The 14,777-nt window shown below is 45.0% G+C and overlaps 2 protein-coding genes across 4 annotated transcripts in view; one reads left to right on the forward strand and one right to left on the reverse strand.

Annotated features, from left to right (window-relative positions):
* Nucleotides 1–14,777, forward strand: part of LOC119695411 (myogenesis-regulating glycosidase-like) — a 29,494-nt gene that overhangs the window by 5,687 nt on the left and 9,030 nt on the right. Inside the window, exon 2 of one of the 2 annotated variants that reach the window (XM_038123865.1) lies at nt 11,261–11,344. The exons of the other annotated variant lie outside the window; for it this stretch is intronic. The gene's annotated coding sequence lies outside the window, so the exon portion shown is untranslated. The remainder of the gene's footprint in view (nt 1–11,260; nt 11,345–14,777) is intronic. 2 annotated transcript variants of the gene reach the window in all.
* On the reverse strand, nt 165–13,608 carry LOC119695413. 2 transcript variants are annotated; one of them, XM_038123870.1, is made up of 6 exons: nt 13,173–13,608; nt 5,546–6,010; nt 2,868–3,008; nt 2,412–2,477; nt 1,800–1,890; nt 165–1,448 (listed from the first exon to the last, which is right to left on the reverse strand). In XM_038123870.1, exons 1-6 carry the CDS (start codon nt 13,225–13,227, stop codon nt 1,241–1,243), a joined length of 1,026 nt encoding a protein of 341 aa, XP_037979798.1. In that variant the 5' UTR covers nt 13,228–13,608; the 3' UTR covers nt 165–1,240. The 2 variants fall into 2 exon arrangements, with proteins under 2 accessions (XP_037979798.1, XP_037979797.1); XM_038123869.1 differs by having other exon boundaries at nt 5,546–6,013; nt 13,173–13,603.

Here is a 14,777-nt window from a genome sequence, read left to right on the forward strand (position 1 = left end):
TTACTTCTACTGTAGGTTAAATAAAACCAAACTCAAGAGAAATCCAAGCTACACTGAAATAGCATAACAGCTTAATTTAGGTCAAGTGAAAGGCATTGCTCAAGTAAGAGACGTGAGGATATGGTTTCCCTTGCTCTACTGAACAAATGCACTGACACAGCTTATACTTGTAATTTCCTGGTGTTATTGTTTCTTTCTCCACATAACTCTTGACTTACAGCCATGATTACATCATCTCAGAATCAGAGAGAAAGAAAGCATACATTCATGAATATTAAGAAAGTACTAAGACATTGCAGATTTCACTGAGAAAAGATCAGGATTGAGTGTGATAGTCTCAGCTAATTTTGCTCAAATAAGAAGTGTGAAGGCTGAAAACAATGTCTTACTCCTATCTAAAAGAAAAACAACTGTATTACTGCTCTGGTGGAGCAGTGTATCTATTCATTGACTATGCCATATGATTATAGGAAATCAGAGACTGAAGCTGGAATAAAGTGGCTCTATATGCAATATCCCCAATAAGCATGACTGACATTTCTTGCCAGTCTATATAATAAAAGAGGATGTGTGTTATAATAAGGTTTAGTATATCCTAAATATGGAAAAGTTTGGAGAGACACATGCTCTCTCAGCAGGGCTCTTGCAATGATGCAGAGGGGACAGTGGAGTGCTACCTTTTAAGTTAGAAAAATTACTTGGTTTTACTTAATTGACAACTTAGTGGGGATGAATATTTTGGCAGATACCCGGAAGAGATTTTATAGAAGGCAGTGCTTATTAATTACATTCTCACACTGACAATGTAACTGATAGCCTTCTGTGTCTATTGGCAGCTGCTTTTATCTTGAAAAGAAATTAAGGATCATCAGGACTTTTGCTTTTTACCTTTTGCCTTGTCTTCAAAGATTCACTTTTTCATATGCCAACTCTTAATTTTGATTCAATGGGCAGTTGCAGCTGGCACTAGTCCCAGCTTCATTTAGGGAAACCTGGGGTTTCTTGTGGGTAAAAGCAGTTCTGAAATTGCTAAGCAGCATGTGCCTATACAAACCAAACAATCTACTCTGCTTGCTTCAACCTTGTCCTGTGCAAGAAGATTGTACTCAAGTGTTTAGAAAAAAAAACCCAAACTGTGCTTCTTGTCAAAACAGCAAGGGTAGGGAGGAGATAGCTGTGGTGGCAATCTTCCCAGTGGGAACAGTGACACGGGAGGGAACAAAAGCTTATCATTTTGGAGCTAGTCCACTTGGTAATTGATGTTGTCAAAAAGAGGAGTGACTGTCCCGTCTTTCCACTCGATGAGGATCTCTCCACGCCTCAGGGAAGGGGAGCGGGATGGTGGAAGGTAGGGCTGGGGGCCTCTTCGCAGGGGGGTTGGCTCCCGTAAATCAACTCTGCTGCTGTTGGCTGGAGAGCTCTTCAGAGCAGAGAGGATTTTCTTCTTCCTAAGAGAAGAGAGAAGAGAGTAACCGCACCTGTCTGTCACTTGGTTGCTTCTCCACCTCAGCAACTGTAATGCCACTTCCTTCATGATGGCACAAGATGTGTAGGGCAGGAGGAGCCAGCATTAGTAGCTGTATTTGGGTGGGTCAGTGAGTGGGATGGATAAACAGCGTGGCAGAGAGGAGAAATCCCCAAGGGTGACACACTGGTGACCGGACCCATCTGCTGAGAGCCAGTGACCTCAGGTGTGGAATGGGGAAGGGTGCCATGACCAGGACTTTTGTTTTGAGATGCTGGAGTTTTTGTTTAAGATTCTGTTTGTGGCAAAGCCAATGAACCTGACTCTCACTTACTTGTTGTAGTGAACATTGAGTGTCAGTATTATTAATCCCAGTATGAATGCCAAGGGACTGAGGACCAGCATGGCTGTCTTCCAGTTCGTGCCTGAAAGGGTATCAGAGAAAGCATCAGGTGTTTGCTGTACATATCCCTGTTCTTATGCAATAGTCATGATTGCCACAAAAAAATCACCTGTAATGTCCCTGAAAAATGCCGGGTAACAGGAAAAGTGCTTTGTCTACAAGATCAACATTTTACAGCTGCTTTTACACTGCACAGCATCCTTCTATTGAAAGTAGCCACAAAAGTTTTTCTTTCTTGCTACCAAGACAATAGTATCTCATGCTTCTCCACTCTGCATCTTTCTGATACAAAATAAGAAGGGCTGGGGAAAGCAGTAGTGTTGGCAGCTGCCTGATTTTCATGTTTTTACTATTCTTTTATTACAGGCCTTCGGAGATTTAAAAAGAGTCTTTCTGACAGGTAATTTTGTGCACTCATTCCCTATTGAGCATCCTCATCAGTACCCCAGGGGAATGTGTCTCTGTCACAATGGGAAGGACAGGGGTGCTGATGAACCTTCATCTGCCTGGTCCCTTCCTGCTCTGGCTGATCCCTGGACCTACCTGCAAGCCTGGCCCCAGTGTTTTTCCCCCGATTTCCATGTTTCTTGGAGTGGTTGTGGGATGGATCTAGTGGAAGAAGCAGAAAGATTCTGATTAGCGGCTTCCAGTTGGACCAGGGGTCTGGATTCCTCATGAGGCTTCACTGTAACCACAAATTCCTTTTGTATGGGAAAGGAAAAGGGGACTTTATTGTCACTTGGTATTTCCCAACCACAGATAATTTTTGCTCCTAAAACAGTGGGTGGCTGTGCCTCCAGGTTATGCCTGTGTCACTGCACTGCTTGCCAAGGGAAACTCCTCAGCATGTTGAGTGAAAGCACTCAGTGGTACACATGGAAGTTCTTCAGAAATCCTCAGGTATACTCTTCCAGTACTGAAAATAGCTGAGTAACCTCCAGGTGCTGCCCACACTTTCCTTCCTGCTGCTCTTACTTGCACATTCAGAAAAGTGCTCACCCTCATTTGCTGGGAGCTGTGCCTGTTTGGTCTTTGCAGGAGACACTGTGCTGTTGAACTTGGTAGCCAGAGGAGGGTCAGTCAAGCTCACAGAAGATTCTCTATCCACAGCATCGATCTTTGATGAATCGATGGTTTTAGCTTGGAAGGAAATAAAGCAAAGATTTGTGTGATTATCATTTACTTTTTGTACAGGAGCCTGGATATGCTCATTGCCCAGCAAGGAAAAGGAGCCCAGCCCTGCTGGTTTGGTTCTCTGCCCTGCAGGGCGACAAGGATGTGATGCAGTAGCAATCACTTCCTCCTGTGCATCAGGGGCTTTCAGCTGTCACAGATTTTAAAGGTGAAATGGACCTCTCAAGATGGAATCAACAACCAAAGCAGAGCTTGTTTTCTGGTGGTAGATGTGGTCATGGGTTTTAAAAGTATGAGTGCAACACCAGCTGTTAAAGGTGATGTGTGAGGAAGAGGCAAGTGGAAGAATCACAGCTATTTACAGTGCAGATATAAAAATGGGATCCAGAGAGTGCTAAGTAGGCCATGCCTCTTGCAAGGCTCAATACCTTCCTTTGCCCTCCAGTCCTACTGCAGAGTAGGGTGTGTGGGCAAACAACTGCTGCTAGAAGGGAGGTTGTGTGAAGTTTGGTGTCAGCAATTCACCTCTCTGCTGCAATGATGCACATGCCAAGACCAAGAACAGAATGACTTCAGGGCTCCCAGCTGCCTGTCCATCCCATCCTGTGGCATGAACACCCACAGCACAGCTACACAGGTGTAATTTATTGAGCAGATAGCCCACCGAAGTTGTCTGGTGATGATCAGGTGGAAGTTAGATAAGAAATGGCTGAATAGATATATAGGACTTTGGTGTTGTTACTGAGTAGTCAGAGATTCCCTCCAGTAGACTGAACCATGGGATTGATGGGAAAATTATGACTTTGCATGAGACGCACCAAGTGGCACAGCCTGATTCAAAAGCTGCTCTGTGTTTACCCTCACAGCCTTATTTAGGGATCCTGGCTCCAAGGCAGCCCTGGGCTGCCAGGAGCATTGCCTTGGGGAATGAAAATGCTCTTTTCAGATGCCTTTTTCCCATATCTTAAATGTTCCACGCATTTCCTAGCCTATATTTAACTAGCCTATTATGGTATCTAATTTGTATGGTCCATATTTAACTTAATGTTAAACAAACACTAACACTTGTAACTATTGTGGTAATTACACATTGACCTTCTAGTTGGCTAATTAAAAACCTTGAGGGGAAAAAGGCCACCCTCTCTACACACCACAGCCAAAGCAGCTGATGTATCTCTTTTTATTTCAAATTAGATACAGTGTCTCTGTATCAAAAGGTTATACCTACCATCCATCTGCTTATGGCAACTAGATACATCACATTTTCTATTTTCTCATTTCTGCAGAGCTCAAAATCTCTTTGGGTCCATTAACCTTAAGGTAAGGAATAGCCTCCTGACAAGGAAATAATTTTCCTTGAGGAATGTTGGGAACTTCATCACCTACAGAGCGGACAAACACATAAAAACCATTACAAACACCAGCTCTTTTTGGGTCTCTGGACTGGGAGAAAGGAGAGGAGGAGAGGAGGAATGGAATGTAATTTTCAGGTCATAGTTCTGCACACAACTTGACAAGATAAGTACTGAAAACCACCTTTGTCTGCAGAAAGGACTTAGTGGGAAACAGACTGGACCATGGGCTATCAGTGGTCGGCAGTGGGCTTCACTGGGCATGCAACAAATGATCGCAGCCACATCTTGCTAAAATGACCATGCCTGGTGTTTGGTAGCCTCATGTCAAACTCCTAAAATTGTGACAAGGCCAGGGTTTTTGCCCTTTCTGTGTCCAGTCTAAGACAAAGGCCAGTGAACACTTGTGAAAGCAGAGTTTGGATTCTCTTCAGCAAAGGCCAAGGCCATAAATGGTTAATATTAACCCCATTTTTAATAATTTTGATGACATCTTCTGGGATTTCCTACTGCAAAGGGAGAGCAACACTTAAGCTACCTCCCACTACTTGCTGTATTCACCAGTGTCTTTGTGGCTACAGTGGGCACCAGCAGCAAGGTTCACAGGATAATTAGAACATGAAATGAAGATTAGAACTAGGTTTCATTAGTGAAGGGTGCGCTGTTGGGGTGTCACAGAAGAGAACTTTAATTTCAGAAACTGAAGCAATAATTTCTGATACAGATGCTTCTTAATAATTTGTGTAAGTTTAAAAGAGATTTTCAGCTGCCTCCAGTTGTTTTACCAAAAAAGACATTCCAAAGTACCAAAAGCTCTTTCAAAATCTAAAGTGCATGACTCTGGGAGACTTCCTTGTGTGTTTTGTGCTTGGGAGGCTCAAGCAATTTCCAGTATTCTTAGCTGTGGGCACCAATTCAGAAATACTTTACCAAAATATTTGTCTGTCCTCAGAAACGCAGCTGGGTTTTTGAGACCTGATCATGTAAGGTTTTGCATGCTTCTGGAAATCACTAAACAGCCACTACTGGAAACCAGTGGTACCAGGTAGTGGGGTTGAGCTGGAGCCATTTGGTGTTTCTCCAGGTGGGGCCGAAGTGAACACGAGTTAGAATGGCATATGCAAGCCTGGTGTTAGATGGCTTGGATGACATGATTAGATGTTATCCAACACTAAATCTACCTCATCTTACTTTCATAGATCCACACACGTGTGTCTAGAGCTTGTTGTGTTGGTTTGCTGGGCCTCTCAGCTGCTGTCCGGGCAGCAGCACAGATAGTTTCATCTGCCAGCGTCTTCCACCTGCTGAACTTGTCCTTCTCCCTCGAGACATAGACCTTGTGGCCTCCCTCCTTGGTGCCGAGGTGGAAGCCCAGGCTCTGCAGAGTCAAGTGTCCCTTCTTGCTGCAGGACCATGCCTGGCGTTCCCAGTCTCCACAGGGCTCCAGCTTGACCAGAGCGTTCTGGCGCATCCTGTGGGCCGACAGGCAGCGCCTCGTGTGCAGGCTGACGATGGTGCCCGTATCGGGGTCCCAGCCCCACCTCTGCTGCTGGGAGTGCTCCTTGCAGCTGGCCAGGCTGATGCTGTTGGTCTCCTGGGAGGCGCGGATGCACTTTTCCAGCCGGGTGTTCCTTATGAGGAAGCCTTGTCCCTCTGCTACTGTGGTACAATCAGAGCAGGGTTCAGTACTGTGCACTAACACATCTCTTTGTAAATACCCTGGGGGAGGTAAGATGTAACCCACCAGTCCTTTCCTGGATGGGCATGCCTGGATAAACAGTTCCCACAACTTCCTAATTTCCTGGAATGACATTTCTTTGACAAACAGGAGCGTGCAAATAGCCATGAGCAATGCTAGAGGAAAATAGCAGTTATGCTACTAATGAGGAAAAACATCCTTCCAGCTGGAATGATTGTATCAAATATCTGCCTCTATATATACATATCTATATGTATTTAATTCAGTACTTCAATTGTTTTAACTAGGTAGCCATCCTTCCCTCCCTCCAAATGAATTAGATAGTTTGAGGGATCTTTTGCCCCTACCCAGGTCAAATGTTTCTTATAAAAGAGCAGTTGAAATCCCCCTTGTGCTGTTCATCTGGGGCCAGCTAGGCCACCTTGGGCTACACTTTCTATTAAGTGGCTTCTGGAGGTGTCAAAGCAGTGCAGGGATAAAGCCATACCCCACCAGAAATGTGTAAATACTTGGCTGAGGCAGCTCATGTAAGTATTGAAATTATCTTGGATTTAGCACACCTGACATTGGTCTGTGCACCTTAGGAACAAAAGCACCACTTTTAAAAATCCTTTTGTAAGTGGGAGACATTGCAGCTGTCCCACAACAAACACACAATTTGAAGCAATTTCTGTAAATGCTTGTTGCTTTTAAGAGCAACAGGTCCCAACATCTCAGATGATTTAGGATGGATATCACATTAGCTGAAGGATTGCCACTGTTTTCAGTATAATTTCATCAGGCGTGGCCTGTGAATATCCTGAGCAAAATGTTAAGTGCTAAACCATCCACCAGTGTTGCAGGTGAACTTTCTGCTGTATATTTTATGCCTAAGATAGATGGATAGAAATAGAAGTTTCAAATTTCTGGACATTCTGAGAAATCTTTTAATAACAATACATCACAACTCCCAGCTTTTACAGTGAATTTTTTTTTCTTTTCTCCCCAGGAGACAGAATTATGAAAGCCCCATTGGCATATAGTACTGAGCAAGCATAAAGAGGACACAGAAAAGTGATGTTAGGCAAGAATAGTGATTTTTATCTAAGCTATTTCTGCAGAGTTTCCTTTCCCAAATAAAAAAAACCACCGCAACAAACCAAAACAATACTGAGCCAATACAAGTACTTGGCTCAGTACCTGAAAAGATTAGTGACAGTATAAACAGAAGCTGGTACACAATAACAATGGTGTAAACAATGATTTAAAGGAGCTCTCATGTTTTTCTCTCAGGAAATTCTAGGGTTCTGCTAGATTAATAATGCCTTGGGGCTGCTAAATAAGAAACAGCTCAGGGCTTTCTGCTGAGCCTGAATGCCTGAGGAGAGCAGCCAGAAACCATAGTGCTTCTCCGTCAGCTCTGAGACTGTCTGATCAATGTGTCTGTGCTGGGATATTGACTTGCATGGACCTGTGACAGCCACCAATCCAGACAATTCCTGCCGAGCCAATGTGTCTAAATGGAAATTCAATTTCTGGGCTATCTGTGGGCAACTTGTGAGTCCTGTTCTCTTTAACCCTAACTGAGGGCTGGGTGGAGGTATTTAATGCATTTGGGAATTCAGTTTCTGCCAGCCTCTTAAGGCAGGAGAAATGTCTCGTAAGTAATTTCCCATAAACTTTAGAAAATTGAAATGGATTAATAAGCCCCACCCCACCCTTGCCATTTTTCCCTAGGATGTGGAATTCAGGATTCTCACATCTTTGCTTCAGCTTAACTGTGAGAAACCCATTTCCAAAGTAATAATTTGAGACATTCATTACAATGTAACAAGGGAATATAACAACTGTGCTGGATCAGATAAAACATCTGCTGAGCCCAGGATCCTGTCAGTGGCGCTGGGCCATTAACATCTGCTAATAGAGGAAGAGGGTAAGAATCAGACAAGTAAATAGCTCACTCAAGACAACAAGATGCCAGTGCCTCCTTCCAAAAATCACAGAATCACAGATTTGTTGGGGTTGGAAGGGACCACTGGAAATCATGCAGTCCAATCCAGTCAGCACAGGATCACCTGGAGCAGGAGACACAGGAACACATCCACATGGGGTGTGAACATCTCCGGATAAGGAGATTCCACAACCTCTCTGGCTGGGCAGACATTCCAGTGCTCTGTATGAACCAACTCAGAGAGTATCACTGGGTGTTTATGGGTAAAATGGTTTTGCCCACTGCATTTTTCAGCTGTGAAGTTCAAAGAAAAATATCATTTTGTTGCTCCATCAGTATCAGTGGTCCTTCTGTAGTTTCACAAAGTCAACTTAAGTTTTGATTATTCTTAATTACTTTGTGGCATCAGCAAGCTTAATTACTTCATTATTCATCTCTTCTGGTCTTTCTGAGCACCTTCTGATACTATCACTGCTGTGATCATTGTCAACTTATTCCATGTCTGTGTTCCAGCCTATGGGGTAGGTTTGTCTCCTACTCCATGAGAATGGAGTTTCTTAAGGGCCTTGGTGGAAGATTCTTATCAAAAGCCTTTTGCAAACACTGGCACAAGACCTTGATCTGCTCAGCACATTTGTGTTCTTACTGATACCATCATGGATGTCAGGCATTACAAAAGCTGCATTGACTTTTCTCATGTTTATCTGTCAATAAATACTCTTTTTTTGCTTCCACTGACTTGCCTGATGCTGAAGTGGAGCCTAAGGACCTGTGTCTCCCTAGGCTGGTCAAGGATCCCTCTTAAGAGGGGCATTAATGCTGTAATGCAGCCCTTTGGTGTCAAGGTTGCCTTAAATAAGAATTTAATACACTCCTTATACATTTTTAAATGTCATCTTTAGTTTCCTGTAACTCAAAAGACATTTGGGCTGGTCCTTTGCCACAGATGATTAATTTTTTTCCTCTTTCCTCCTTAAACTTCCTCTGTTGCCAGTTCTGTTTGACAATACTTCAAACTGCAGAGAGTGACTGCCACAACCTCCCTGACCATGTCTGAAGGGAGCACTACAGCCAGTAATCCATTCAGCCTTTCTACACTGCCCTACTTTTGGTCGCCCTTCTTGCATTTGTGCCAGTTATTTACCGACCTCCTGACCCCCACCAACTTCCTGCTTCAAATAATGTTTGAAAATTTCTGCTGGCAGTTTTTGTATTCTCTCTCTAGGCTGCTCATTCAGGTCTTTTTCTCATACGTTTTATTACAGGTTTTATTATTAAGCATGCCACAATCTTTGCTGTATTTTCTTTTCCTTTCTTGGCAATGACTCCCCATTTGAAAGTTTTGGGTATTTTTATTACACTTTGAAGAGTGCTGCTGTTTGACACAACAGGACATATGTGTTTTGCTCTCTGTGGAGTGCTCGATGTTTTATGTTCCCCTCTAAACAATCATCATGTTTGTTACCTGCACAGAGACAGCAAACATTGCAGTTACATTTGAGTGCCAGCAGCCATTGCTCGTGCCCCACAAAATCACAGGGGGTAGACCCACAACTAAACCTGGAGGATGTTTACTTTGAGATACTCATCAGGCACCAAGAATCTTTACTCAGGAGACAAAATGACATCCCAAGTCCCACTGCCCAGTAGTCCTGCAAATAAGGCCATGAGCTCTAACATTTAAAGAATGTTAACCTGGAGCAAACAGATCATCTAGTGTACTCCCTGAGGATGGGACTCAGCGTCTCTGGAAAATGCCAGCCTTACCCACAGAGTCCAAGTAGATGCCTGCTTTGGGCTGCTCATACTTGAACACTTTGGCCTCTTCATATTTTTAGGAACAAAATAAACAATTTCTATCAAGGCTCTTGATGCCAGCTCATTTGTCCTATGATACTGACACTCTGTCTGGTTACAAGATAGAAAAGCAAGCAAATCCAGGCCCCTGCTTTTCTGCAGCATGACCACCCCTGGGACATGCTGTTCCACGTAGGATTAGGGGCAAAATCCATGCAATGTTCCTAATTAAGGTAATGCCACTGAGAAAGCCTTGGTTACCAGTAATCCCAGTGTGACTGGGAAAGTTTCTGCTGTTTCTAAGCATTGCCTGTGATGTTTTGATCAAAGACATTTGCAAATTTTTTGGGGTGGCTTGGCCCTTATTTTTTCCTAACCATTGCTGCTTTCTTAAGAATATCTTGATTTTGGTTGACCAACAGGGCTACACATCTTTCCACATTACTGCAAGGTCCACTTTTGACCAAGTAGGTCAGCAAAGGCCTCCAAGGGAGCAGAGCAGCCATAGGAAAAGAAGAAAGGTTTTGACATGGAAAAAAAAATCTATAGATTGTAGGAAGCAGGGGAGGTTGGTGAAGTCACCACAAAGCTGATGCAAGTGGGGAAAACCAGTCCCTGGGGGGAGGATATGATGAGTGTCTACAAAATCCAGAGAGGTTTGGAGGAGATGGAGAGGGGCTGACTGGTCAAGGACTGATCCTGGATGGGACAAGGAGTGCCAAGAGAAGGCTTGCAATGTGCAGGAAGTGGTTCTGCACCCAAGCATTGTGTATTGCTGCTGGGGAGAACCTGCACAAGCCAAGGGAGAAGGTCTGGTAGCTACTGAAGAGTTAAATGCATCACAGCCAAGAAATCCCCCAAGTGAAAGATAGTTGGAGGCTGCAAAAGTTAATGGGGGAGCAGAAGTATTGTACAAGCTTGGCCTTTCTGCCTCTTCAGTGCAAAAGGCTTAAGGTTGCCTTTGGAGGTCAGGGCATCAGGGGTCAGGGCCAGCACTGCCATGGGCTTGAGGGTGAGGAGAGTGACTCCCAAGATATGGGATCAGGCCAAGATGCCAAACACAACCACCACAGCCTCACACCCCGTGCATGGGGGTCCAGAGTCAGTGTTAAATGCAGTTTTATTTCAGCAGTTTTCTTTCTATACATGTAGGCACAGATCCTGCTGGCGCCTGACTTCCCATTGCCCATTGCACTTCATGGGGTCACCATTAGGTCTGTCTTTTTAACAAATTTTTTTACAGAATCACAGAGTTAACTAGGTTGAAAAAGACCTTTGAGATCATCAAGTCTTAACCTAACACTTTCTCATCAACTAAACCATGGCACTGAGCACCACATCCAGTCTTTTTTTAAACACCTCCAGGGATGGTGACTCCACCATCCTCCAGGGCAGCCCATTCCATTGCCCAATCACTCTTCACTCATGAAGAACATTTTTTCTGACATCTAACTAATTTTTGTCTCCTGTCTGCTTGCAGGTACTTTCCAAAGAAACAACTGTCAGAACCAGCTTAGGAAATTCCAGGATTTCCAGTTTTCAGCAGGAAACCCACCCCTCAGAGGTCTGTTGAGAGCAAGCATCTCTGTCCTGCCAGTAGCCTTAAAACTCAGCTGCCCCAGGCAGGAGGGGATAGGGAAAAGCTGCCACAGGGGGATTTCAGCCCCAAGCATGAACATGTTTGTGCTCTGTGCTTTGAGCTTCATTGGGCATTGCCAGGCATTGGGAAGATGAATTCCTTTCTGCAAAACAATGGTGGTTTAATTGTTTTATTACTGTTCTGTCTGAAATGCAGTGGCTGATCATGTTTGCACTACAAGCATTACACTAGAAAGGAAATTAAATACCCTGTGATCCTCCATACTTTACTAATAAAACCAAACCATGTGGATTGCATTGTATGGCAGCAGTAAAAAATAATTCTATCTAACACCAGACAAGATCCTACCTTAGAGGCAAAGGAAGAGCAGCACCATGAAGGCTTTTCTGCTCTATTTGCATGCCATAATGGTATAATTTCCCAGTCCTAACCCAATTTCCTCTGATTTTTAAAAGATGCATGTGCATCATCACTCCTTACCACTACAGGGACATAGCCTCAGCCTGGGGCTTTACAAAGTGAGCGATTCAGTTCACTTTAATTGGAAACTTTTCATGTGCAAAAAACAGCAGTAGATGGAGCAGAAGTCAAACCTGTAGGAGCACAAACCTCTCCTATTACCCAGCTGCAGAGCAAATTGAGAAGGTAACTTCTCAAAGCATCCCAGGGAGCACTCACTTGTGCAGCAAGGAGTTGAAAGTAGCTGGTCAGAGGTGCCAGTCTGAGGTTTGTCTTTAAGGAATCAACATCCCAGGTGGGCAGCCCAAATAGTTGTGGTCCTCTGGTTGAGGGATTTGGAACAGCTCTGAGCATGTAACCTGTAAAACTGCAGGGCTGTTCTTGCTGCTTCTGGGACTGAAGGAGCCTTGAAGAACTTCAGTGATATATATATATATATATATATATATATATATATATATATATAGCAATGAGTCGCTTTCAACCTGACATCTCAGTCATAGCAGCAAAATAAAAAGGCTTATTAGCTCAGGGGCTTTTCCCATTTTTAAAGAAAATTGATTCCTCCTGATGTCCATGATGGGATTGGTGAGACCATGGTAGCACCACTCCTGGGAAACTGTTCCTGGGTAGCACTGCTCCAGATCTCTGGGATGATGCTCAGCAGGGACTTCTGCTTTTTGCATCTACCCATGCACGTCAAAACCAGGCCTGCTTGGGTTCAAAATACTCCTGTGCATGGGCAGGATACAGGATAGGAGCAACCCCAGAAAGCAGCTGAATATCAACATGAGCTGCTACCAAGTTTGCTCTATGGAGGTGAGCAGTGCAGACTCTGCAGCTTCCCAGCACATCCCGCTCCCAGCCAACCACCACAGGAGCAGGACTAATACTTCTGCACTTCCCACTACCCTCTCCCATGCTGCTAGCATGCTCTGAGCTCACTCACTTCTGCTGGAAAGGAGCAGCTGGGACCAGGAGGAACATTAGTGCTTAGGAGGTCACTTAGTGCCTGCCTCCCTCCCTGAGCAGGTTTATTCATCCACTACTCTTAGCAGCTTAAAAGCACTTTATAAAAGCTGCCGGCATGATGGCACAGTGTCCCTGGCCCAGCCATGGCAGCACCTTGCCAGCCTGTCCCTCACTCTTCTGTAGCCCTGTGTTTAATCCCATTTTAAATGCTGCCCTTAAATGTGCCTGTCGGCACTTGTTCTACAGCTGGTGGGTTCTTGAGCTTTGCAGCCCAAGCAACAGTTCAGCAGAAAAGCAGGGTAAAACCCAGGAGGCAGTTCTCTTCCCACTTTACAGCTACCCCAAAAGAGGAGAAACTTACCCTCAAGCCAAGGAAGGAGGCAAATGCAGCCCAGGCTCAGCCTGAAAAGCTCCATGATCTGCCAGCACAGCAGGGGACAAGGAGCCTCCAAAGCCTCTAGCCCACGAGGAGTGCCAGGCAGCTCACTTTTACCCCTTTCTCTGTCATTCACAGCAGAAAAACCCTGCTGGGAAGAGAAAAACTCTTTTGTCTCAGCAGTGGAGGCTTGGCAGCTGGCTTATCAGCAAAGGATCAGCTCGAGACACAGTCCCGCTCAGCAGTTGTCCCTTAGGAGAAATCATATGACGAGCCAGGATGGGGGGGATGCTGGACCGAGATGCTCGCGGCTGCCGGGCTCGGCTGCTTAGCAGCAGTGACTGCTCCCAGCAATGACAGACGCATGCTAAGCAGGCTGGCCCGCTGCCTTTGCCAGGGCTGGGAGCAGAGGGGGATGCAGGGCTGGCCTGGCAAAAAAAAAGCAAAGTTCAGCAGGAGTGTTCTGAGGGGCGTGGGATGTGTCTGCTGAAACCCTGCACTTGGCCGTGCTGTCACAGGGTCATTTTCTCTTTAGAGAGAATTATTCCTGCTAAGAGGCAGCATTATAGCTCATGGCAGAGATAAAGCCTCACAAACCAGCTGTGGTTGTCCTAGAGCTGGAGAGGATGGAAGGGAGAATTGAGCTCCTGGATGGGGGAGCAGGCTCCTGCTGTGGGTTTACCCTGATCATCATCCTGAGGGTTGCTCAGATTGAATTCGGCTTTTCATGCATCACTTTGGGCTCTGCATGGGGAGGAAACCTCACATCCCTCCCAAAGGAAAAGCAGCAAAGGCTGGCAGGTGAACAGTGGCAGGGCAAGTGAGACTAAAAATTTTACTGGCACGATGCTCCCATTCAGCCACATCCTCTCAGCTCTTGTGTGTCTCATATGCTTGCTGAGGTCATTCTCACTTTGATAAACCATTAAGCCTTTTGCACAAAAACACTTTAAAAATGGTGGCTTCACTTTCACTTTTGCGGTCCGGTCCTGAACAGCACCAATGTCACACCTCTCAGCTCTGCCCATGAGACCAGGAGTCAACTGGAGGGCTGGGAGTTGCTCCCTTTAGTGGCCAAATGGTGCAGTACTGGGGTCCATGCTAGGGCATGGTCTTAGGTCAGGGCCTTGCAATGGTGCAGCTCCCTCTTTGTGCAGCCCTGGGATGATGGCTCCCAGCTTTTCCACTATCAGAGGGGTAACCTGGCTTCAAACGAGATGTGGATATAGTAAAGGATATTCTACAACCAAAGATGAAGGCTTGGGTAAATTCTTGCCCTGGTGAGGTTGGTCTGTGCATAAGAAAAAAAACATCTGGTTTCTTTGTGATTACTGTGGGTTTTCCCCCCATAGGAACAGGTCAAATTGTGGTAAATTACAGGCACTTTCAATTTTAAAAAATGCAATTCTCCGCTACTTGACTGGGACTGAAAATGCAAACACTCTTCACTGCATTTCCTTGGCACCAGGCTGAGGAGAGCCCACACCAGAAACCAATGCCATATATAAGCCCTGGAGAAAAGTGGTCAGTCTAAAAGCAACCTGTCAGCACAGACCAAAAAAGAATCAGTTGAACATTAGCCACTGAGAC

Source organism: Motacilla alba, chromosome Z, assembly GCF_015832195.1.
Source record: "Motacilla alba alba isolate MOTALB_02 chromosome Z, Motacilla_alba_V1.0_pri, whole genome shotgun sequence".
Taxonomy (NCBI): domain Eukaryota; kingdom Metazoa; phylum Chordata; class Aves; order Passeriformes; family Motacillidae; genus Motacilla; species Motacilla alba.